This window comes from Typha angustifolia, chromosome 12 (genome assembly GCF_048772165.1).
Source record: "Typha angustifolia cultivar Huaian chromosome 12, ASM4877216v1, whole genome shotgun sequence".
Lineage (NCBI taxonomy): Eukaryota > Viridiplantae > Streptophyta > Magnoliopsida > Poales > Typhaceae > Typha > Typha angustifolia.
This window is the reverse complement of record NC_133250.1, coordinates 1,706,985-1,730,727: the sequence shown is the minus strand read 5'-3', so window position 1 is coordinate 1,730,727 and position 23,743 is coordinate 1,706,985. Positions and strand designations below refer to the sequence as shown.

Sequence of the window (23,743 nt, the reverse complement as noted above, 5' to 3'; positions counted from 1 at the left end):
ATAGATACTTACTGGTTTTCATATGCAATGCATGCATTTTGGTCAAGTTATAGATATCTATCAAGTTTTTATAAGGAAAAATTAGTCTTGATTTCTTACACCTACTCATGGTTGGTGAATTAAAGTATGCCAATTAATTTGAACTCAAAACCAGGTCAAGCTCATTAGCTATTTCCAATTTCCAATTTTCCAGTGTCCAGACTTTACCTTGTTTTGTCCTAAACTATGCTGAAGTTGATTTAAATGTGAGTTTAACCTAGAACTTGAAACCGAAATTTTCGAACTGTATATATACGAGGACTTGACGGTATATTAATACAAATGAGATGTGATGATATGTTTATACAAGAAGTTGCAGTAATTACATGTCTGTTAAAGCCTATACAAGTGAATTTGTCAAATTCTGACAACTCTTCAGCAAAGAAAAGAACCTATAGAAGTACTTAATTAGATTATGAATAACTTGATGAATTATTTTTCAATAGTGTAGCAGTTTCTTTTTCTATCGATGTTTCGCTTTGATGAACAACGCTCATCTGGATTCCACGGACATCTTTGTTCATGCTTTGCCTTCCTTTTCCTCTTCTTTACCTTCTCCGCATCCCATGAGACCAGCCTGAATATATGCTCTTCGAATATGGCTTTCTTGAATGAACTTCCCATCTTCATGTGAAAAATAAGAATCATAATAGAAGCATTAGTCTTTTAATGATCTCAAACAAGTAAAAGAAGTGCAATTTGTTATGCAATCAACCTGAGTAATGATGGCATAGAGTGGCAGGGTGCTGTAACTGCAAAGGACCTGACTAATGAAACTGAAAGCACCAAGAAGCATGACGATATGAGTTCACATTGATCATGAGGTACTAAATTTTGGTGTAAGAATTGAAGCTTTATTTTACCTGATAACGACTCTCCAGATTACTTTCCCCATGATGCAGGAACTAAAACCATAAGTCATCTGCGAAAAATAGCATTTCCTCATACTTCAAGGGGTCTCTCAAGATGAGCATTTAAGTTGCTATATCAGAACATAATTTGATCTAATGTACTTCTATATTTATTTTTTTCGAACTTGATCAAGCTCTACTGTGTAGACTAGCAAGTTAATAACAAGAGTCAGCATCAAACAGAGTTCTTAACTGAGACAAGCTGTTCACTAGAAGCCTAAATTTTCAGATCATTCCAAAAAGGTGAATCAATATTGATACTTTCAGAAATTAAACAGGAAAAATTCCATGATGTCCTCTTGTTAAGCACAACATTTAATTTAGATAATCTAAGTTTTCAAAGTACTTTTGATGATAATTTTACCTTCAGAAAGGTACAAATTTGTGATAGTTCCCCAACAAAAGGTAAATTAGATCTTTGTTTGCAGCTCACACTGATTTCTTGCATGGTGACATAATATGTTTACCTCCTCTGGAGACTTTTGTTTCTCGCTTGTCTCTTAACTTTCTATGGCTGAAATGCATTGATATCATTCATACTGTCAACAAGGAGGAATTGTTTAGTCTTTATGAATGGCATAAGGTTGTTACACTCCTAAAAGCATATTGCAACATATGAACACAATAGAACCTCTGGTTACTGGCTAAACTTTCATGCTTTGTCTTCCATCCAGCAAACCAATTTATTAACACTTGCCCTAGGCTCCACTCGTTATACCGGTAGTACTTTAGCATCCCAATTTGCAATTATGGGGGACCATGATCTGACATTAATGATATGACCTGTTTTGAGGTGTAGCCGGTAAATAAAACTAATTGCTGAGCACTGAGAAATTAGAGTTCACTTAATAGCTCAATTAGTTCAAACAAAAAATTTTATTCACACGTACAAAGTGGTGTAACCTGTATTACTCACCAGTATTGAGAAGAACAATGCAATCTCAAATGCATTTTGGAAAAGGATGAAGTGGATTATGAAGAGGACTATTTTTATATTTTAGGGTTCTGAAACCAGAAGAGGCCATCTGAAGGAGTTACTACTAGATCTCCTCCGATGGTGGAATAGTTTCCTGCAACCTCATGAGTCAACTGGGTGATGATGTGCTCCAATTTCGCTCCAACCTTAAGAAGAAGCTGCAGAAATTGAATGTCTAATTAAAGATTAAACGAATCAATTATCGACATATAAATTCAACCAGATGAGGTCTGAGAAGTATCATAGTACAACCAACATTTCGATTTGCAATATTGCAGGTATGAATAGAAGCAATGCATACTTACAGCTAAAGGAATATATAATATCCAAAAATATGCATGCCATCCTGCATCAAGTAGTACTCTCAGGTAATAGATTACAAAATATGTGAGTGAATTAGGAAATATCAGCAAAACAAGCTGACAGAAGTACTGTTACTTTTGCTAAAACATGGACACAGTTGAACCATATCATACCTTCAACGTTCAGCAACAAAAAAAATCATCACAAATAGTCAAAGGTACCAGCTGCAGTGAAACACTTTTAAAATTATGAGGGCTCTCACCATTAGGTTAAATCAAGAATGGCTGTGCCGGTTACCATTTGCCATGCCGACTAGCACTTTCCGTGCCAGTAGTGGCATGGCACTTGCCACGGGGTGTGCCAAGTAGCACACCCCTATGCCGAGCCATGACGGTCATTGTATCGATGTGGCATCCTTTTTATAAATTTCTTTTATTTTCATCAATCATAATCAAATCAATTTTAGTTATTTTCCTAAAAAATATGATATGACATATAGAGCCTATTTTTTAAAATTTTCTTATTTCCATCAATTATTATAAATTAACTACTCGTCAAGCTAGATCTTCATGACTAGTTATTTGTCAAGTTAGATCTTCACAATCAATTAATTTATTAGAAGGCTTAGATAAATTTAATAATGATGAGACTAGAGATAATAATGGTGATGGTGATGGTGATGGTGATGGTGATGGTGATGGTGATGGTGATGGTGATGATGATGAGACTCAATCTAGTAGCAATGATGATGAAGATGAGACATCCTTGATAAATATGAGACATGCGTCCCTGCTATACAACTTTCTCCGAGAAATATTATTTTTATAGAGGATGAAAATATCACACATGACACTCAAGATTAAGACCACAAGTCTAGACCTTGACAATCATAAGGCAAAATTTATTAGAGACAGAAGAAATAAAATGGACTATCTCAAACTTAACATGATTACAGCCAATTGAGGAAATGACTTGAGTCTATAGATAGCATAACATTAGGGAAGATGCGCCCACAGGATGATATGAGTTCATCATCATTACCATCATATCAATCACACCTACTAGAGTCACAATACTCTTATTATACTCTATATCCATAATATGCATATACTTATTGTGTGCTTGTGCCGGTGTCGATGTCGATGCTAGTTATTCTCGTGCATATTCACTATCCATATCATATTATAGGAGAATTGCAAAATTCCTATTTTGATGTAATCTGAGTCAGATCGAATCACATCATAGGGACAATGGGCTCGATGGATCAAATCTAGTTATTTTATCTTCTTATTTGGTTTAGTTAAAGTCTTAATAAGTTAGAGTTTGTTTAATTAGCTAAGTTCAATTCAGTTAACCTTTACGCAGTTTCAAAAAAAAATTCAGAAGATATTCGTTCGATATCCGAATATTATGAAATTAGTTAGAGAAGATCGGTGATGTCCAGATCCAAAAATTTCATATTCGGTGCTCCCTCAGATTCGAACTCTATTTGTGGCAGAACGAAGAATTAATCCTAGCTAGACAAGAAAGACTAATTTAGTTAAATTATGTTTATCTCTACTTAATATTTGTCTCTAATGTAAGCTCTATATATATATATATATGTGGAGTGCAACCCTAATTAAAAAAAGGAATGCATGAATTATTTTAGTTGAAAACCTATCTCTCAAGTCTCTATATTCCTCCAACCCTCTAAAGCTCTATTCTCCACTAATTCTCTCGTCTAACTTCTAAATCTCCTTCGTCTAGTTGTTCCCCTCGTCCCTGAGGCCAGTCCACTTCTCCATCTTCGTTCATTCCCCATCATAACAATCCATTATATTTATATGCACATCTTTCACAATCTGCCATCTTAACCACGTAACATCTATCCCCAGTTTTCATCTATCAAATCATCTCTTTTCACCAAACCACCACCACCTTCGCTTCGTTCTTCTCATAGATTTTGACTATTTACACATCTAATTCCGCTTTGGAAATCAAAAATTACGATCTACACTAATATTCTTATTTATTAAAAATTGCTATTTGTACAGAGTATAGCAATACACTGAATCATATATTTTCACATAAAAATATAATAATAAATTTGCACACAGAGAAATACGTGGTCTGATAAAAAATACGAAATACAATACAAATAAATATGCGAATGACCCACTCACTTGTGTCTAGGTAAAACAACTGAAATCTCTAATTTCTAATCCACATGCTAAAAATCAATACATTTAAATAATAAGCTCCTTTTGTTTAACCAAACACTAAAATAACTTTATTTTCCTTAATCAAGTTTAGTCCCTAATAAATAATTAAATAATAATATATAAATTTTATTATTTTTTCAATTTGATTTCAATTTTACCCTTGATATGACTTACATCTATCAGTTTAATGTCTTGTCAATCTTATCTCTTATCTCTTTTATCCTCTCTCTCCTCTCTTTCAAAATACTCAAATATTTATATTATAAATATTATGTCCTCATATAATAAGAACCATAGAATTAAAATAAAAATTATAGAAAAATAGTGTAAATAATTTGAGAAAATAAACTATAATTATTTTTAAAATATAATTTCTAAATTCTAAAACTAAATAAATAGCTAAATTGAATTGATTTAAACCCATTATGTTGGGCTGGCTGCGGCTTGCCTGCAACCCACCTTTTCTTTTCATAATAATTGGGCCAACCAAAAACCAACTGAACCCGCATCCCCCAACTGACTATTAAGGGCCGGGTCAGATCGAGTCCTTGGGTCCGGAATCCAGATCCAAACCCGAAAGAAGAAAAGGTTAGGCTCAGGTGAGAGCGATGAGGGAGAAAAGAAGAAGAGAGGAAGGGGGATGGAGAAAGCAAATCATCGACAATCACTGTCGCCAGCAGTTCGCCAACCTCACCAATGCCCTCCTCGCGACCTCGACAACCTAAACGAGGGAGGGAAGATCGGTTATGGCGACCAGCGGTGGAAGACTTTCTACCTATGGCCGACCACGACCCGAGCCATAAGGACTTCCCTAGAAGGTATCAAGGCTTAAAGCACCAAGCTTTCAGTGACGGAGCGGCAACAACTCGAAGCTACCAGCCGGTGTGGTTCACCAACGAGGCCGCAACACCGAAATTAGGTATTTCTATTTTAACCCATTAAACTTAAATTAAATTTGACGGGTGGGGGAGGGCTGACTTGCGAGTCGAGTAGTGGTCTTCGATTGCTTCGGTGGTCCAATCCCACAACATGACTTTAACTATAAAGAAAGAAGAAGAAGAAGAAGAAGAAGAAGAGGAAAGAAAGGGGCTGGGGTGGGCAAATAAGAGAGGATTTAGGGTTTTTATTTATATGTAGGTTTTTGGATTTTATCTAGAAACCGAATCAGATTTGGCGTAATTCTACAGCCACCTCGTCATGTAATGGGCGAGAGGTGAAGGGTAGCGCACATGCACGATTTTTTTTTTTTTCTGTTATTACACGGTCACCCATGAAAATGACAAATCAGATTTTAGGAATGAAATTCCTATAAATGTCGATCCTGACAAGTCAGCACTTGGCAAAATACTATCTGTAGTCTATAGTTTTAGGTTCTACATTTTCTAGCTTGGAGATAGAATTATAATCATATAGAGAAGCAAAACTTTCATGGCATGTTAAGACCTACCGCGTAAGAAGATACTTGGCAAGGGTGTCATTTTTTTTTTTTTTTTGAAGACACAGTGGTAAAAGGTATCCTACATTGGAAGCCCTGTAGATCGATATATGCAGCAACTGCAGCAACTGTAGCAACCTCTCCAGCATTGTAGGATCACCAAAATGACAAGTTAAATGCAATAAGGAACAACCTTGTAGACAACTTTCCTGCTCACCAAAATCCTTAATCTTTCGACACATTGCAGGATGCCTCCCTTCTATAAGTTTCAATCTTGGTGTATCTAATGTATGATGGAAGTCATTGTTAGGTTATCATATTTGATATTTGTAGTATCTGACACCACAAGCATCCAATTTAAAATTTGTATATCATTAACTTTGACGGCGTCCCATATGCTAAATCATAAAAGTATAAAACATGAGATCTAGATTGTTTCTATGATAATAAAACTTGTCCTCATACTGCAACATAAATGTTTGCCAATAACATGCATCAATTACTCAACAAAATGACAGATTGCAAAAATACTACTGAGAATGTTCAGACTTTTGAAGTTGCTACAGTAATGAACAATGATGAAGACAAAATTCTGAAGTTATCTGCTTTCCATGAGTGATTAAACAGACTCAATATGCACAACAATGGATATCAATAATATAGAAGAAGAAAGCCAGACAGATGTTCACGGTCACAATGAGAGAAGATGATGGCATTAAGGCATAAGACGAGAGACTTTTTAAACTTTCTGAAAACTTTACCAACATCGAAAGACTAACTAATTCATGAAAAGAAATGGGTTGAAGGATACCATTAATTTAAGATGCAATGCCATAAGCATATATTATAGAGTTCCCAATAAGGACTCAAGTGCAGCCAGAAGTGCATTTTGAGCGGCATGTACATTGCACAGTGCCCGTCTGGCACTGACCATCTAGTGAAGATCAAGAGGGAGAGAGGGAGAAAACCAAAAATAAGGAGGCCAAACCTGCATCAAATCAACTGTTGTCACCTTAGTGGCTATTGTCGCACAAGGAAACCATTTTCTAGGAAGTTGCCATTTTATGAAGAAGAGGGTAGGGTGAAAAAAAAAATATTACCCTTCAATTGTAATGCCCGTTCGAACGAGATCCCGCGTGTTCGAACGGTTTTAGTTCCAGCCAATGGCGTTCCGAAAATCCCGTTCAAATGAGTATCCCACGTTCAAAGTCTTCAAGCCATCTATTTGAACGCCTTTCCCACGTTGGACATAGTCAGTACTCTACGATCTTCCAACGTTTGAAGTGCTGAAGTGCTTAGACGTCTGTTCAAATGCCTTTCTCCTTTCTCATGTTGGATATAATCAGCTTTCTCGAAAATCTCATTCGAATGCCTTTCTAAACGTTTGAAGTCCTTAGACATCAAACAAATAATTGGCTAAGAAATTATTTACTGACAAACAAATAATTTCAAGAATAGGATAGCACATATTACCTATCTGGTGCAAATTTCATTGAACCACCTAATAATTAGAAAGTAGAAAATAGAGACCTTCGTAGTTTTAGGGTTTTAGCCTTATAATAAAAGAGCTTCATAATTTCCATTTAATAATAATACTTATATAAGTTCATGTCTCAAAAGGTGATGGTTAATGAGCAAAGCAAACAAAAATCAAAAAGGGCTCAGCTTCTCTCTACTTTAACACAAACACCAAAACCTAGGTAATGCAAATTCTGCCCAACTTTTAACAATACCTTAAACTTAGATAATAAAGTGAAACTTTTAATAGGTAAGAGACAACTACCATATCTAGGGGGGAGCCTTATATGCTAAATAACACAAGCAAAAAAGCAAAGAGTGAGAATGATCCTTCATATGCACAAGTAATATGTAGTGCCACTAACCAAGAATCGAAAAATTAGGATCGGGATCGGCCTTTCGGAAAAATGATACGTATCGACCGGATCGGCCATATTGGCTATATCGATTGCCTTGATTGGATCAAACTTTTTAATTACGTAAAATTCTAAATATTATTTAAAAATAGAGAAAAACTTATAAAAATTTAGAAAATATTTTATCAAAAATAAGAAAATAAAGAAAGAAAAACTATGTTGCAATAAAAATTAAAAAGAATACAAGATTATAAAGCGAGAGAGTGGAAGAAAATCAAACAAAAGAAAGAAAAATCATGGTGTAGTGAAGAAGAAGAAGAAGAAGAAGAAGAAGAAGAAGAAGAAGAAGAAAAGTGAAGAAAAAGAGGGAGAGAGTGAAAGAAATGAAAAAAACTGAGAGAGAAATAAAGAAATTAATTAAAAAATTATATTGGAGTTCGTCGGAGTTCCCTGGAGTTTGCCGAAGCTAGATCTCTCCGTAAGAAAAACAATAGTTATATAGTAAGAAGAGAAAAAAAGAAAGAAAGAGAAAAAGAGAGTAAGAGAGAGAGTGAGAAGAGAGAGAGAGAGAGAGAGAGAGAGAGAGAGAGAGAGGATCAGGCCTGGTTCGACAAATCTAGCAAACCATGCCACTAACACATGCAAAGACAGCATCAGATGAAAAGAACACTTTTTATGTTCAGATCATAATTGTCAAATGGAAAATTAAAGCAGATGAGATTGGATACCTTCGCTTACTCGATTTATTTCTGTAGTAGTACAAAAATTCCATCATTATCAAATACAAAGAACCTGCTTTTCCAGTCTCCTCTTAAACTTCACAAGTGCTTTAAAAGTTAACCGTGCTTTATTACTTGAACCTGAAAGAAAATTTATAGTTAGACAACAAGTAGCATAGTGTTAAAGGATGAAAATTCCATCCAAAAACATAGTTGGAACAAAGATACACAATTAGGTATAGCTAACTGAGCTCAGACATGTAGAAGAAGCGCCATTTGGGACAATCAAACCATTATATCTGTGAAATTGTAGAGATGAAAGACATATTCAGAGTGACTAAAAGGATATCATCAATTAAACAAGAAGTTACCTGCATTACGAACATGGAACAAAGATGAGTTTCTCAACAGAGGTGTAACTGGTCAATTACAGAGGGTAACTTCCCATTTGAATTATATTTTCTTATAGGAGGAATGAGCACCCACTACATACATACCACCACTGCAAGTTGAGGTTGTCTGCATTACTTAATTATCTTAAGCTTGCAAATTCAACCTGTGTCTGGAACTGTTGGATTCTCAAGTTTGTCTTCTTGACTATTAGCAATTTATTTTGATTCTTATGCACATGTTAAAGCCTAAATGAAGAAATTTAGTAAGAAATGATCCTGGGAAGATAACATCTTTCACAGTATAGCATACCATATAACACAGTCTACCTGGTGAGAGAATGATGCCATCTGACTAAAACAGTTCATATCCTATAACAAGAAAAGAAAACTCAGTCATTGAGGGCATCAGATTGGCTGAAACACTGATGGAGATTTTTGATGAAGAAAAGAACCTATCTTCTTAAAATACCTCATATGAGAATCTATTACTGCACTTACAGGCTCCAAAAACTCAAATTTCTTCTTTGCTTCAATATTTGCAAGACCACTAACCTAAACTTCTTAAACCATGGAGAATAGTTGGAATAATTGAAGAAAAGACTTGATTGTTCAAAAAATAAGAAAGAATAATTGGTGCATACTATAATAAATCGACATCTTCCAACAGTTGACCTTGAGTTGCATAGATCCTGTCAAATTGAAAATTAGAGATAATATATTATAGTTCTTGAACAACTTCTGGCCTTGTGCCCTTGCATATTTCATGTACCTAACCATAAGCATTAAAACAGCATCTTGATTAGCTAAAGTTTACCATTTAATAATAAAAAAAGTTTCTGTAATCTGTATTTAGAAAGAACATCAAGAACCAAACAAGTTCATGGGAATCAGGATTAGTGAAATGATGTCAATTTAGTGCCTGAAGGATGTCAAAATAATACAAATTGCAAAACAGAAAAATCAAAACTTAACTCAAGCTACAAAAGGGAACTCCATAAAAGTGGAAGAAGCCTCTAGCCAGCAATAAACTTGTGTTAAAGTGCTATAAAAAACCTATTAATAGAAGTGCAGACTTGCTTTATCATGAAATCAGGTGTGCCATGACGATATTCCATTTGCTAACACACGAACTTCTGCTTTACAATTATTTTAAACTTCATACTGTATGTATTTCATTTTATGGAAATTGGCACTTGCCACATTAGATATAGGACCTTTTGTGTCAGGCAGATTCTCTACAATCCAGAGTTTGATAATATTAGAATGTAAAAGTTTAGTATGTATTGATACATGGGAACAGCTATCTTAGCTTTTCAGTTTATGCAAGGGATTGTCAATAAGTCAGATTTCCATTTAACACTTGCAAACCTAAATTTGCATAACACTGCAATCATGTATTTTTTTAGTATATGCAAATCACGCCATACCTTTTACTTAATTTTTGTAAAACAACATCTTTGGTTCCCTGGCAGTTCAACCATTGCTGATTTCTACCAACTCCTGCTGATCTGCGCTCTCCTCTTCCTCGCCCAGGATAAAAGAATCTAATATAGGCACATAGCCTGCCCACTTCATCTCACCAATAAGCTCATTCAACCTCTCATATAGCTCTCTGCATCTAGGGTGAGCCTTGTCCCCCACAAGGAACATGTGCATCTCATTCTTCACGTCAATCCAGCTACATCCAGGCTCCTTCTTCAGCCTACTCTGCCTCATTATCCTCCTCATCTTTGAAACTTCCCCCCATCTTCCTGATTCTGCATAGACATTTGATAGAAGAACATACGCTGCAGAATCATTCGGATCAGTTAGCAGTATGTTGCTGGCTGCCAGTTCCGCCACCTCCACATTCCTATGGAGCTTACAAACACCCAGAAGAGTTCTCCATATCACTGCATCTGCTTCAAATGGCATGTTGTTGATAAGCTCTAAAGCCTCGTGAGGGCCCTTTGAGCGGCCTACAATATCCACCATGCAGGCAAAATGCTCCAGCTGTGGTTCCAGTTTATAATGGTGGGTCATCAATTGGAAAAGATGCATCCCCTCATCAGCCAATCCAACATGCCCACATGCCCGAAGAACTGCTATAAATGTTGCATGATTTGGTCGCACATTCTGTGATTGCATCCTTTCAAACATTCTTAGTGCTTCTACTCCATAGCCATGCTGAGCATAACCACATATGATGGCATTCCATGAAACAAAGTCTCGTTCATGCATCTTCTCAAATGCCAACAGGGAATCTTTCATGCTCCCACACTTGGAATACATGTCCACAATGGTGCTGGATATGAAAACATCTTTGTGCAGATCCTTCTTGATGATCTGAGCATGGATTTGCTTTCCAAGCCCAATGGTGGCCAGATTTGCACAAATATCAAGGATTGTGGCATATGTGAAGTTATCGGGTGTTATGCCTATATCCAACATCTTAGAAAATAAATTTTGTGCTTCCTCACTTTGATTCTGGAGTGAAAACCCTGATATGATAGCATTCCATGACACAGGCACTTGTCTCTCTATTCTATTATGAAGATGTAGTGCCTCTACCATCATCCCACACTTACAATACATGTCAATAAGAGCACTACCTATGAAACAATCCAGGCCAAGACCTGACTTGATAATCTTGTTGTGAATCTTCATTCCGTAGCACAAAGACTGCAATCCTGCACAAGCTTTAATGACACTGCCAAAGGTGAATTCATCTGGTTCCATGCCACACTGTAACATCTGATTAAAATGAGACAAGGTAGCTTCGTACTGTCCATTCTGTTCAAAAGCAGCAATAATAGCATTCCAAGAGACTGCATCTCTCTGGTTCATCTCCCCAAAAACAAAGAAAGCTTCTGACGAAGCTTTGCACTTCCCATACATATCCAAAATTGAGTTCCTAACACAGATGTCTGAATAAAACCCAGTTTTAAAAGCTAGGCAATGAACTTGCAAGCCTTGTAGATATCCTTGAATCTCCGCACAAGCACTGAAAACACCTGATAAGCTAATCTCATCAAAACCAACACCAGACCTGTTCATGATCTGAAATAGCTCCAGAGCCTCAAAACCTTGTTCATTGCGTGTGAAGCCAACAATCATAGCATTCCATGACTGCAAGGTAAGAGTGGGTAACCACTGAAATACTCTCATAGCATCATCCAACCTATTACCTTTTGCATACATGTCCATGATGGCAGTTCCAACTACAATGTCAGAGCTAAAATTGTTCTTCAAAGCATGCCCATGAAATTGATCACCTATTCTTCTGGAGGATAACCCAGCACAACCTCTAAACACACTGGCATAAGCTGACTGGCTCACCCCAACCCCTGATCGTTGCATCTCTATGAACAACTCCAGTCCATAAGCATAATTCTCATTCTGAACACATCCTGCAATGATAGCACTCCACGAGACCCAGTTTCTCTCAGGCATGTCATGGAAGAAATAAAGCGAGTTATCCAGACTCCTGCATTTTGCATACATATCGACAAGAGCACTCCCCGTCATAACATCAAAATCCAAACCCAATTTTACCACCACCACATGAATCTGAATGCCATTCTCAAAATTCTCTGACGCAGCACATGATTTGAGGAGAACAGCAAAGGTGGTCCGATCTGGAACAAACCCACCTTGACGCATTTGTGAGAAAAGATAAATACATTCACATAAATCACCATTTTGACAGTACCCAGATATGAGGGAATTCCACGAGATAACATCATGGTTAGGCATCACTTCGAACAATGATTGTGCAATGCCCATTGAGCCATTCTGGCAATAACCCGCGATCATAGCATTCCAAGAGACAGTGTCCCTTTGCAACATTTTTTCGAAGAACATGAGGGCAAAGCACAAATTCGAACATTTGATATACATATGGAGCAGGCAATTGGCAACGAAAGTGGTTGGCACAAATCCAGAAACAACCATTCGTGCATGTCCTGCTCGGCCTGTGGCATGATCTCGATTTGCGGAGCAATGTTGAAATATGTGAGAGAAGGTTATCTTGGTGGTTGGGGAAGGAGGATTAAGGTGGGAACTGGAGATTGGAGAAAGGGATGTCGAATACTCTTTCTTTCTACTCTTTGAGCTTTTTTGTTGCACGCTCCTGATGCTCTCTCCAACTTCTTGCATTTCCTCGAGCAAGAAATGTGTTTTGTACGAGCGAAATAATTCATAACGTCTTCCTGCTAATATCGACGCAAACACAACATCTGAACTAAACAACGCTTTCAAAGTTAAAACTGAGACAAAAGGTAAGGAGTAGCAAACAATTGTGACTCATACCTATAAAGATTGCCAACGAGTCAGAGATGACATTAACTCTTCGAAGCAAATGGCATGCAGTGTTACATCCTCTCATGCATGCAGCCAACTGCATCGCATTATCTATATCAGGTTTAGACAAGAAGTCTTAACAAGAAGGTTCCAGCCATAAATTTTGCTTAGGCGATATATGAAGCATTTAGTCGAACAGGTGGTGTGCAGAGAAAATGATGCAGAACATATCAACACTCTAAAAGAGGCGTGCACCAAGTTAAAAAGTCAAAACGCCTTGTGAGCGAGATATTGAGAAGCTGGGCCCATGGGCCCTTGGGCAGTCATATAAAAAATTTACTCATATCTGAATTTATAATTATTTTTATATATATCCGTATTCTAAGATAGAAATCTTTTACCTGAATACTCTCCGGATCAATCTTCAACCAGATTTTGCTCTTACTTACAATAGAGAAAAAGATATCATGGCTAATTTCGTTATTCCTCTTGATAGTCTACTTGCATGCCAATTGTACAAGTAATTGGGGAGTATTCGAACTTTATCTCTGAGCCTCCTCCTCCAATATCGCTGCTGATCATTGCTCTATATAAATATGTATGTATTAATAGTGCAAAGGGAAGAAGTTTTCTTCGACAAACTTGCATAAAGAATATATATATATATACACACACGCGTTTTAATGGTACTTTTAGAGCACCTAGATTTTGGTCTGTGAAGACGACGAGTAGTCCTCTTCTTTTTCTCCTAGAAAGAGTCTGTCTCTAGTCTTCTCCCATAAGCTTGTGATTCTCCTCTCTTCTCTCCCTACAACATCTTCCTCACTAGATTTTGCTCACTCTTACCTTGGCCCTCCACTCTTTAATGTCTCCTAAACAGCTCCCTCCTCTTATCCTATCTCTCCCGACTCCTCCCCTCTCTTCCTCTATCTCAACCTGCTCTTCTGTCTGTTTAAGCTTGTATTTGAGAATGGTGGATGAAGCATTGCTCCTAAAGTTCTCATCTCTCCTAAAGTTCTCAACTCTAAATTCACAAGCCTCAATGCCTCAGACGGCTCTCTTGATTTATTATGATGAAACTAATCTAGCTTTAGCCCTTAAAAGGCCTCCTTTGCTAAATTGGCACATGGTTGCCAGAGCTTTGCATCGCCCACCTCTCTTGTCAAATCCTCCTCGCCCAGGGTAGAGTTATCACCAGTCGAATGCCATGTCTGACAATGGTACTACTCTAGATAGCACACCCCTCTCTGATGATGCAATTAATGCTCCTAAGCGAGCTATCGATCACTCGCTCTTTCCCGCCAGGCCGTTGTATGCTGAGAGTGAGGTTGGAGAAATATTAAAGGGCTCCGAGGATAAAAATAACCTCTTTTTGGAGGAAGAAATGGTTAACGTTCCCATCACAATAGGACATACTCCCTTCTTTATTGACAGTCGTCATAATGGGACATACTCTTTCTTTACTGACAGTCATCATAACTCCCCAATCCACTTGTCAACCTCTTGGCCAAAGCCCAACATAGACCACCACTTCCCTCTCAATCCTACTGGTAGCTCATCCTCTCCAATCTGGCCTTATAAGACCTATCCCCAAATCTACATACCTAAAGGCACATTATCTATCCTTGCAAACATAAGTTTATTCTCTAACCACTCTACTACCTCACCTCCACGTACTCTCTCTCTAAACAAAACCTCTCACACCCCATCTCTTTTCACTTTCTCAATCAAAGGTACCAACCTTTCAACACAACTCTCCCAACAAAAGAAAACCATCTACCCAAAACTGAAGGCCCCTTCCTCCTCTGTTCAAATCGTGGCTGATCAAGACTCGTTGTAGAACTCAGAATGAAGATTTTGGCTTGGAACATCGAGGGAGTGGTAGACTTCTCTACCAACTTCATCTTTGTTGATGTTACAAATTCCACTAGTAATCTTCATTGGATCCTTGGAGGTGTTTATGACAACCGTCATAGCAAAGATGACCGAGGTCATTGGTCCAAGATTGAAACCTATTCTAAGAGCAGCACTCCCTTCTACTACCTTGGTGACTTCAATAGTATCTACAACTCCTCAGAGAAGGAAGGTGGCAACCTCATTCACATCTTTTAGATATCCAAGTTCTACTCTCATATTAGCAATGCTTGTCTCCTTGACCTTACGTTCTCTGATCTAGCTTACACCTAGATGAACAGAAGACTAAGCCACTACCTAATCAGAGAGCGACTAGACATAGCCCTTGCCTCCCTGCCCTGGTGTAGAATCTACCATGCAACGAGAATCCTTCATCTGCCCACGATCTCTTCAGACAACAACCCAATCCTACTTAAGACCCTCCTTGTTTTTAGATCTACTCTGAAATGATTCAGAACTGAAAACTGGTGGCTAAAGGTCGAGTCCTACGTAGTCTTCTGCAAGGACTCTTGGTGCAATACCCTTAACCCTCTCAAATCACCAACCTACAATTTCTTAACTCTGGCAAACCAGATTAAAAGATGGGAAAAGTATGATGCTGGCAACCTTACCTATCAAATTAACCGGCTAACGAAGGAGCTCGCCAAGATCCAAGCGACTGCCTCGTATGATTTTGATTGGAATAGAGAAAACCTCTTAAGATATTCTTTGGAAAACTTATAAAAAAGAAATCTATTGGAAATAATGATCTAGAATGGATTGGATTAGCTCTGGAGATAGAAATACTAAATACTTCCACACCTCAGCTTCATCTCGCAATAGACAAAACAACGTCTCTTGCCTTAGACTTGACTCCAGCACTTGGTCCTATGACTTGGAAGAAATCAGCAGCGCCATTGTAACTCATTTTAAAGATATTTACAAGTTTTCAAATCCCTCGTCTCTGAATGGTGCTACAGCTAATTTCTTGGGTGAAATTCCTCAAATTCACCTTGAGAATGCAGATTCAATCTTAACCTATCCCTCTAGTGAAGAAATTGAAGCTGCCATCAAGTGCCTAAGCCTGAATATAACCCCGAGGCTAGACGGTTTCAATACAAGTTTCTTTCATACTTTCTAGGATACCATGAAGAGTACTATCGGTAACTTTGCCAGAAATTTTTTCACCTCAATCATTATGGAAGGAGTGAATAGCACCATCATCGTTCTCATTGCAAAGAAGGCCGAAGCCATTACCATCAGCGACTTCAAACCTATTAGTCTTTGTAATGTTATCTATAAAATTTTGGTTAAGATTCTGGCAAATAGACTAAAGGTGCTACTCCCTGACATCATCTCTAGCTACCAATTAGCTTTCATTTTGGGCTGCTATATTGTGGATAATCTGATAATTGTTCAAGAACTAATGGCTTTTCTTAAAGCTTTTAGAAGTAAGATTGGCTCCTTCATTCTCAAAGCAAATATCTCGAAAGCCTCCAACAAAATGGAATGAAATTATATCTATGACAGTCTAAAACTTCATGGGTTACCAGATGGCTTACTAAAGCTCATTCAGAGTTGTATCTCTTCTATGATCTATCTCCTATATAATATGATTGTCAATGGAAAGGCTAATGAACCTTTTCTACCATCTAGAGGACCCTGTCAAGGTTGCCCTCTTTCTCCATTTCTCTTTATTATTGAATATGACATGCCGTCTCTCATGTTCAATGAAGCCACTAGTTTGAAGCTTTACAAGGGAATCAGGCCAACAAGAGGTGCCCCCACTCTCTCTCATATTCTCTTTGTTGATGATCTTTTAATCATCCAGAAAGCCACATTGCAAGAAGCAAGTTATCTTCGCCATATCCTTGGCACTTATGGTTCAATCTCTAGCCAAGAGATAAACCTAAATAAGTTAACAGATACTCTACATAATCGCAAGCAAGTCACATATGTCCTCCATGTCCAGCCTCTCAAGATAGGTGATGAACATCTGGGAAACTCCTTATAGTGTCAGCGCTCCAAACACCTTGCCTTCCAATTTGTAGCTGAAAAAATGTAAGCTAAACTAGCTGGATGGAAATCCAAGATGTTCTTTAGATCAGGCAAGTTGGTGCTCATTAAGTCTGTTCTAATCTCAATTCCAGTCTACTTCATGGCTACTACCGGTTATCCTAGGTCACTAATCAAGAGGTTAACGACCGTAATAAGCTCAATACCGGTCTACTTCATGGCTACTACTGTTTATCCCAAGTCACTAATCAAGAGGTCAACGACAATAATGAGGAATTTCTGATGGTCCACTAGCTCTCAGTCTAAGCCTATATGGCTTAGGAAAGGGGAGGGGGGTGATAGTGAAAATGACCTACAGTTGGTGGGGGCTTACGAGTCGGTCGTATGTTATCTCAGCATGCCGTATCCTGTTTCGTATAACTAACGGTGATAACGAAGCCGATATCTGCCGGCTAGTTGGAGCATCCTGAGCCAGGAACTGGACACATGGAACACAACAGTTGGACAGGTCAAGAATGAAGTAGATCTTCTGCATACACAGTTGCAGGAATTTTCCACATACCCTCATGTATCCCTTAACTTGTAACCGCTGCCAAGTACGCAGCTGTAGTTATTCCTGGACTCGAAATGCAGAGAACCCTCAGCCATAGGATTGACGAGACACGTGTCTGAAATCCAATGGCTCAATATCCACGAAAAAAGGACTTTGCACCCCTCCACTTCCGATCACTGGATCAAATACAACCAAAGAAGAAAAGAGTGATCACTGTGCTGCCCTCCCATTGGCGTCTAGAGAGAGAAAGTAGAGAGAGAAAGCCGAAAGAGAGGGAGAGTGAGGAGGAGGAGGAGAAGAAGAAGAAGAAATGGAGGTGGGTTTCTTGGGGTTGGGCATCATGGGGAAGGCGATGGCCGAGAACCTCCTCCGTAACGGGTTTCGGGTCACGGTCTGGAACCGAACCCTCTCAAAGGTCCTCTCCTTCTCCTTCCCATTGATTTCTTGATGGATCCATTGGTGTGCTCTTTGTCAGATCTTTCTTGCTTGATCCAATTAATGGGCACCCATTTAATTTCTCTATTAATTAGCCATTTCTGTGATTACCAATCTCTAATAATGTATTTATACGTCTGGCCCAGTCAAGTTTGTTTCTTTACCAAAGGATAGACTTGATGTATTATTCCCTGCTTTTATTTAAATTTTTTGGGAAGGAATATCTGCGATAGATGTAAAATTATCTTATTTATTAGTTAGGTTGTTAGTTGAGTGAAACTTTATTTTTTGTTCCTGCAATTTACCTTCATAGTTGTAATTTTATTTAAGGTCAAGATGTATACACTATCTTAATTTATTTTTGAAGCGTGCCTAGTTATGTGTATTACCTTATTTGAACTTGAAAGTAAGTTGAATAACATTACAAGTTTAGGACTTTATCGTTAAATCATGAAGCGAATGAAATTCTTTGCAGACATAATCTTTGAGCCACATGTTCCTTGATTTTGTTGAACAACTAAATGTTAGAGGGAGCCATGAATGATTAGTAGCTTTGATGCCTTGTTTAGGTTGTAAGATTGGAATCAAGTTGCATAATTCTAGGGGAATAAGCTATTGCACTTTGTTCTAGGATTAGGAAATTCTCTGTTAGACTGTTACATGATGATTAAACAATTTTTTCATGATAATAATTAAATCATATAGCACTATTTTCATAACCCTTACCCTATGCGCATAATGAAAAGGATATTCTGATTCTTGAACAAAAATTGTGAATGTGGGTTAGCATGAACAAAGAAAATCAACCTCAATAATGTGTTCCATATTGGTTTATAGTGTAAACTCTATGCCTGGATCTAAAAGTCAAATTTTCTGATCTGAATATATCAAGCTTTAACCCATATGGCAAAAGGAGGAATTATCACTGCCAAATTAATTACAATTTACAACAACCTAGATAGGAAAGATGAGAAAACAGTAGCAGAAGACAGAGGAGATATGTGAATCCAGGTTAAAGGAAGCATTCATTTAAAATTGCTGTTATTAATATTGATTATGTATAGGCCCCCTTATTCTTCAGGTCTACTATATATATACAACAAAAAAGGGTAAAAGGAAAATAAATGAAGCTTATTGATTCTAGCCATGCTCTAACCTTACCTATGATAGTATTTTGGTACCTGGACAGTTTTGAAGTTAAAGATAAAATGCAATTTCCTATCAATCTAAAACTCCATTGTTCCATTTTTTTTTCCTAATAAATTTATACTCTTTACTTGAAAGGTAGATGAAAACTTTAGAACTTTCAATATATCAACTTACTCAGATATTCTGGGGACAATTATTCGTAACATTAACTCGTCCATCAGATGGCTTCATCATGGCAAATTATGCCCAAACTTGGATATGTGCTATGCTAGGAACTACTTTGCTGTGTCATTGACTAAGTTTGTGGCGTTGGGACTTGAATCAATCCTTATGTTTTAATGGACTAGGGGCTTCTTTTGCACTATTGTTTTTGCCATACCACATTGTGTTCAATCATACATCTGACTGTTACTGTTGCAACTATGTTAATAAATTTACTATATTGGTTGTAGGAAACTCCTTTGGAATATAATTTCCATATGTTGTTGGCTTGTTTGATTGATTTCGTTAGGCTATACCATTATAGCAGTTTAATTTTGCAAGTGAATTATATTTGACTCCATCAAACTGATTAGTGATTGACCAAAATTTTAACTCACAATGACAGTGCGATGAGCTACTGGAAAAAGGTGCTTCTATTGGAGAAACTCCAGCATCAGTAATTAAAAAGTGCAAGTACACCATAGCAATGCTATCTGATCCTAGTGCTGCTCTCTCGGTTAGAAACCAGAAAATGATTTTTTCTATTAACTGTTAAATCTTTTCCTTTAATTTTGGGATTTGTGCAGGTGGTTTTTGACAAAGATGGGGTGCTTGAGCAAATAGGGAATGGAAAAGCTTATATTGACATGTCGACAGTTGATTCTGATACTTCATCTAAGATCAGTGAGGTGCCATTTACGTTTTCTTTATATGGTTTTAACTAGTCGGTCACTTGGTTGTTTCTTATTTTTGTACTTAAGCTCTAAATGTATTTAAGATGTAAGCTGTTACTTGCATAACCATAGGTTGGGACAGACGATCTTGCTTACAGTGGGTGACCAAGTTGATCATAAAGAAACTACTTCTATATCAACAGAATAATATCTGTGTGGGCCTGATCTCAAAATTGCATCACAGTATTTTGAGTTATTTTAATTTTCCTTTTAGTTGTAAATAATACATTAGGGATACTGATGAAGGTGGCAGTACCATGTTGCCATTTGTCTTATCTATAAGATTTGATCTATTATAGAAACTTTATTAATTTCTACTCCCTTTGGAAGGGCTTCATGGATGAATGTATCATTATGTACAGGTTTCATGTACAAGTGACGTCAAATAAAATTTTAGCCTTTAAACTTGGAACTTTTATCACAATTAAGTAGTTCATTGACTTCATTCTATAATTTAATGTCAAGGACATTAGTTACTCAATTAAATGGTAGTTATATGAGCATGTTTTTTTATATGTATGTCCATAATATTTTTCCTCATGAACAAATTTGCATATTACAACTTAGAGAGAAACATCAAGAGAATCAAGTATAGCAATATATCATCTAAGGCTGCTTCCAATATTCTTCAATCAGCTTCTTGTAACCTTTTAGCCTGTGATATTGATTTATCATGCATAATAGTACTATGAAAGAGCAGATGGAAGGATAATGTTGTCGGGAGTTTCACTTATCAGACCACATTTACCGAGTATACCATCTTATTTGGTGTGACTGCATTATTAAGGAACATTATTGCAGCATTAAATACTATCATTAGAAAGAATTAAGCCATCTACTGAAATAAAGGTAGAATAGCAAGAATAAGTTCTTCATAATTGTAGAAAGTGCTTGACAGATTGCTTAAATATGCTGGAATTATCTTAATCTCTCGTGGTAAACATAGTAGTCACAAGCTAGACTTTATTTGCCCCTTTATATATGTTATATACTGTAAAGTTCTCAGTCTTTACCTGGCATGCAGAGACCTACATGTACCAAAGTCTTTGCCTTATACTTATTTTCCACTCTTAAAAGTAGCCAAGAAGTATTCTGGAAGCATCCAAGAGTAGCTGCTTTATAATTTTAGTTTTGAGAAGTTTGATATATAAAGTATCCACAAGTATCCAATGAGTACCGTGTGCAACACAGTATTTGATAATTGATATGAATACAACAAGAACATAGAAGTATTCGTGTTTCCTAGGATATCAATATCATTAACTGATATTGAGTTGGTTGCATTACTTATGCTACTTATGCACCTTTCCATTTAAAGCTGCTTGCAACAAATTGCATTTTGTCAAATATTTGAACCTAATTCCTGCAGGTAGTTACTAAAAGAGGTGGATGTTTCCTTGAAGCTCCAGTCTCAGGTAGCAAGAAGCCTGCTGAAGATGGTCAGTTGGTCATACTTGCTGCTGGGGACAAGGTAATCTATTGCATCAGTATACATACTGAGTACTGATATACTGTTTCTGATGGCCTATCGTCTTTCTTGGAGACCAATTTATTTCTTAAAATGGAGGGCATGCCCAATCTTTCTTGTCATAGTAGGTGGTATGGACCATTTTTCCATTTTCCATTACAGGCTGCATTTAATGTGATCAGCATTTCAGTGATTCACATTCATGTTGTTTGGTATGAAAATGGAAACATAAGCCATCTTTGTTATCTTCTCCTTTGGCGCAGTGTTTTGTTCAATATATATTTCACTTCTCATAGTCATGAGAGAGATATTGGCACCATTTTTCTCCATATTTTGACCTTTACTGGGAATATTATTATTTTTGCCCATAAAAGGTGAAGAAATGCTTGCAAGTTTCCATCTTTGTCCACATTTTTTGCTATATTCTTTAACATAATATGATAACTTTCATCATTGTTATAAATGCAGGCATTGTATGAAGAAGTGATCCCTGTATTCAGTGTGCTAGGAAAAAAGTCGTTCTTTTTGGGAGAGGTTGGAAATGGAGCAAAGATGAAACTGGTAGTCAACATGATCATGGGAAGGTGACTATGCTTCTGTTATAGTTGCATCATATTCACAATTTTAACCTTGAAATGTTGTTTCTTAAAATAGCAGACCAGGATATTTACAGTTTTACAGACTTAGAACTCAGAAAGAAATATGATTGAGAAAGACAGATGGATTGCTGATGTCATAAGGATTAGTTGCAAAAAAGAAAGAAGTTACGAAGCAGAAGTGTGAAATGATTACCAGCTCTTATTTCTGAATTAATATTTTTTCTGCCTGTGTACATCTAATTTCAACTTTAAGTTGGTGCCAACTTTTTGAGTAGCTTTGTGGTTTGTGCCTGAAATACAATTTAGTATCAACTTTTGAAACTTGTTTTGTGCTTCTTTTGAAATTTAGTTACTTGAGTCCTTTGTATTCTTCCTCAGAATTTTAATCTATAATCCTGTACTGCAACTATTATCTTGATCTCGTTTAAAAAAAATAATGCTAATTCTAACTTTACCAATTTATGCTGCTCATTGTACTTTTTTGTCCTGATGATGACGGATCCATCAGAGTATCAACTCTACTCTGCAGATCTTTTCATGTTTGATGTTTTCGTTGCTAGTTTACTAAGTTTATCCATTTATAGTTTCCTGAAAAACTCTTTACAGCTTTCAATCCAAACTACATTACAAGATTGAAGAAGCATATCTATCCACCTTTGTTACTTTCTTAAGAATGCTAATTATGCATGCAGAATCACAATGCAATCTTTTATAGTTCCTTGTAAGTATGAATTTGCTTATGCCTCTGGTAAGAAAAGATTAGCTTCAACTGTATGAACTCATGGTTACTGTGGCTGATTGTTCACAAGCCTTACCTGCTAATCTCTACTTTCTACAGTATGATGAATGCATTATCTGAAGGATTGTGTTTAGCTGATAGAAGTGGGTTGAGCCAGCAGACCCTTCTGGATGTTCTGGTATGATATATGGTAACTCGAATATGGCTAAAACTCTTTTATTTCTCGAAGCTAATAATTATGCTTTGCCTAAAGGAACTTGGCGCAGTTGCAAATCCTATGTTCAAGTTGAAAGGGCCTGCAATGATAAAGAGCAATTACCCACCTGCATTCCCTCTCAAGCACCAGCAGAAGGATATGAGGTTGGCTCTCTCACTTGGAGATGAAAATGCTGTATCTATGCCAGTTGCTGCATCAGCAAACGAGGTATATCTCTCTCCCTCTCGGACTTCTTCCGCGAATTATGTTTATTTTTCAAAATTATTGGAGGAGGAATCGATGTCTTCAAAGTATAAACTATCTGATGGAATAGGTGTGAATCTCTTTATCGCCTATAATTTATGGAGTTTCTGTTCTTCTGTAGGCATTCAAGAAGGCCAGGAGCCTTGGGCTCGGCGACTTGGATTTTTCAGCGGTATACGAGGCAGTAAAGGGAACCGGTGGCTCTGATCATGCATCATAATTCTATTTTGAACATGAGAACCATGCAAACTGGATACATAACCATTGTTGTTCTTACATTTCTTGCAATCTTTGCAAAGATTTAAGCCTGGAATCTTGAACCAATAGTGAATGTGATGAAAAATTCTGAGAACACGAGTGGT

The 23,743-nt window shown here is 37.1% G+C and overlaps 2 protein-coding genes across 36 annotated transcripts; one reads left to right on the top strand and one right to left on the bottom strand.

The window, feature by feature from the left end:
* Nucleotides 1–318: 318 nt before the first annotated feature.
* LOC140771814 (pentatricopeptide repeat-containing protein At3g02330, mitochondrial) lies at nucleotides 319–14,499 on the bottom strand. Of its 35 annotated transcripts, none has more exons than XM_073113551.1 (14): nucleotides 13,144–13,476; nucleotides 10,281–13,070; nucleotides 9,323–9,622; nucleotides 9,164–9,222; nucleotides 8,709–8,760; nucleotides 8,471–8,602; nucleotides 6,969–7,260; nucleotides 6,680–6,856; nucleotides 1,867–2,084; nucleotides 1,582–1,733; nucleotides 1,315–1,489; nucleotides 903–961; nucleotides 755–815; nucleotides 319–663 (listed from the first exon to the last, which is right to left on the bottom strand). In XM_073113551.1, exons 1-2 carry the CDS (start codon nucleotides 13,235–13,237, stop codon nucleotides 10,327–10,329), a joined length of 2,838 nt encoding a protein of 945 aa, XP_072969652.1. In that variant the 5' UTR covers nucleotides 13,238–13,476; the 3' UTR covers nucleotides 319–663; nucleotides 755–815; nucleotides 903–961; nucleotides 1,315–1,489; nucleotides 1,582–1,733; nucleotides 1,867–2,084; nucleotides 6,680–6,856; nucleotides 6,969–7,260; nucleotides 8,471–8,602; nucleotides 8,709–8,760; nucleotides 9,164–9,222; nucleotides 9,323–9,622; nucleotides 10,281–10,326. The 35 variants fall into 35 exon arrangements, with proteins under 35 accessions (XP_072969652.1, XP_072969655.1, XP_072969629.1 ...); XM_073113554.1 differs by having other exon boundaries at nucleotides 8,471–8,760; nucleotides 9,181–9,222; nucleotides 9,323–9,405; nucleotides 9,495–9,622; XM_073113528.1 differs by adding exons at nucleotides 13,536–13,720; nucleotides 13,836–14,499 and having other exon boundaries at nucleotides 8,471–9,622; nucleotides 13,144–13,245.
* A 3,284-nt stretch (nucleotides 14,500–17,783) lies between these two features.
* LOC140772173 (glyoxylate/succinic semialdehyde reductase 1) lies at nucleotides 17,784–23,733 on the top strand. Its single transcript, XM_073114101.1, has 8 exons — nucleotides 17,784–18,011; nucleotides 19,788–19,898; nucleotides 19,969–20,070; nucleotides 21,485–21,586; nucleotides 22,052–22,167; nucleotides 23,021–23,099; nucleotides 23,175–23,345; nucleotides 23,503–23,733. Exons 1-8 carry the CDS (start codon nucleotides 17,907–17,909, stop codon nucleotides 23,599–23,601), a joined length of 885 nt encoding a protein of 294 aa, XP_072970202.1. The 5' UTR covers nucleotides 17,784–17,906; the 3' UTR covers nucleotides 23,602–23,733.
* The last annotated feature ends 10 nt before the right edge of the window (nucleotides 23,734–23,743 follow it).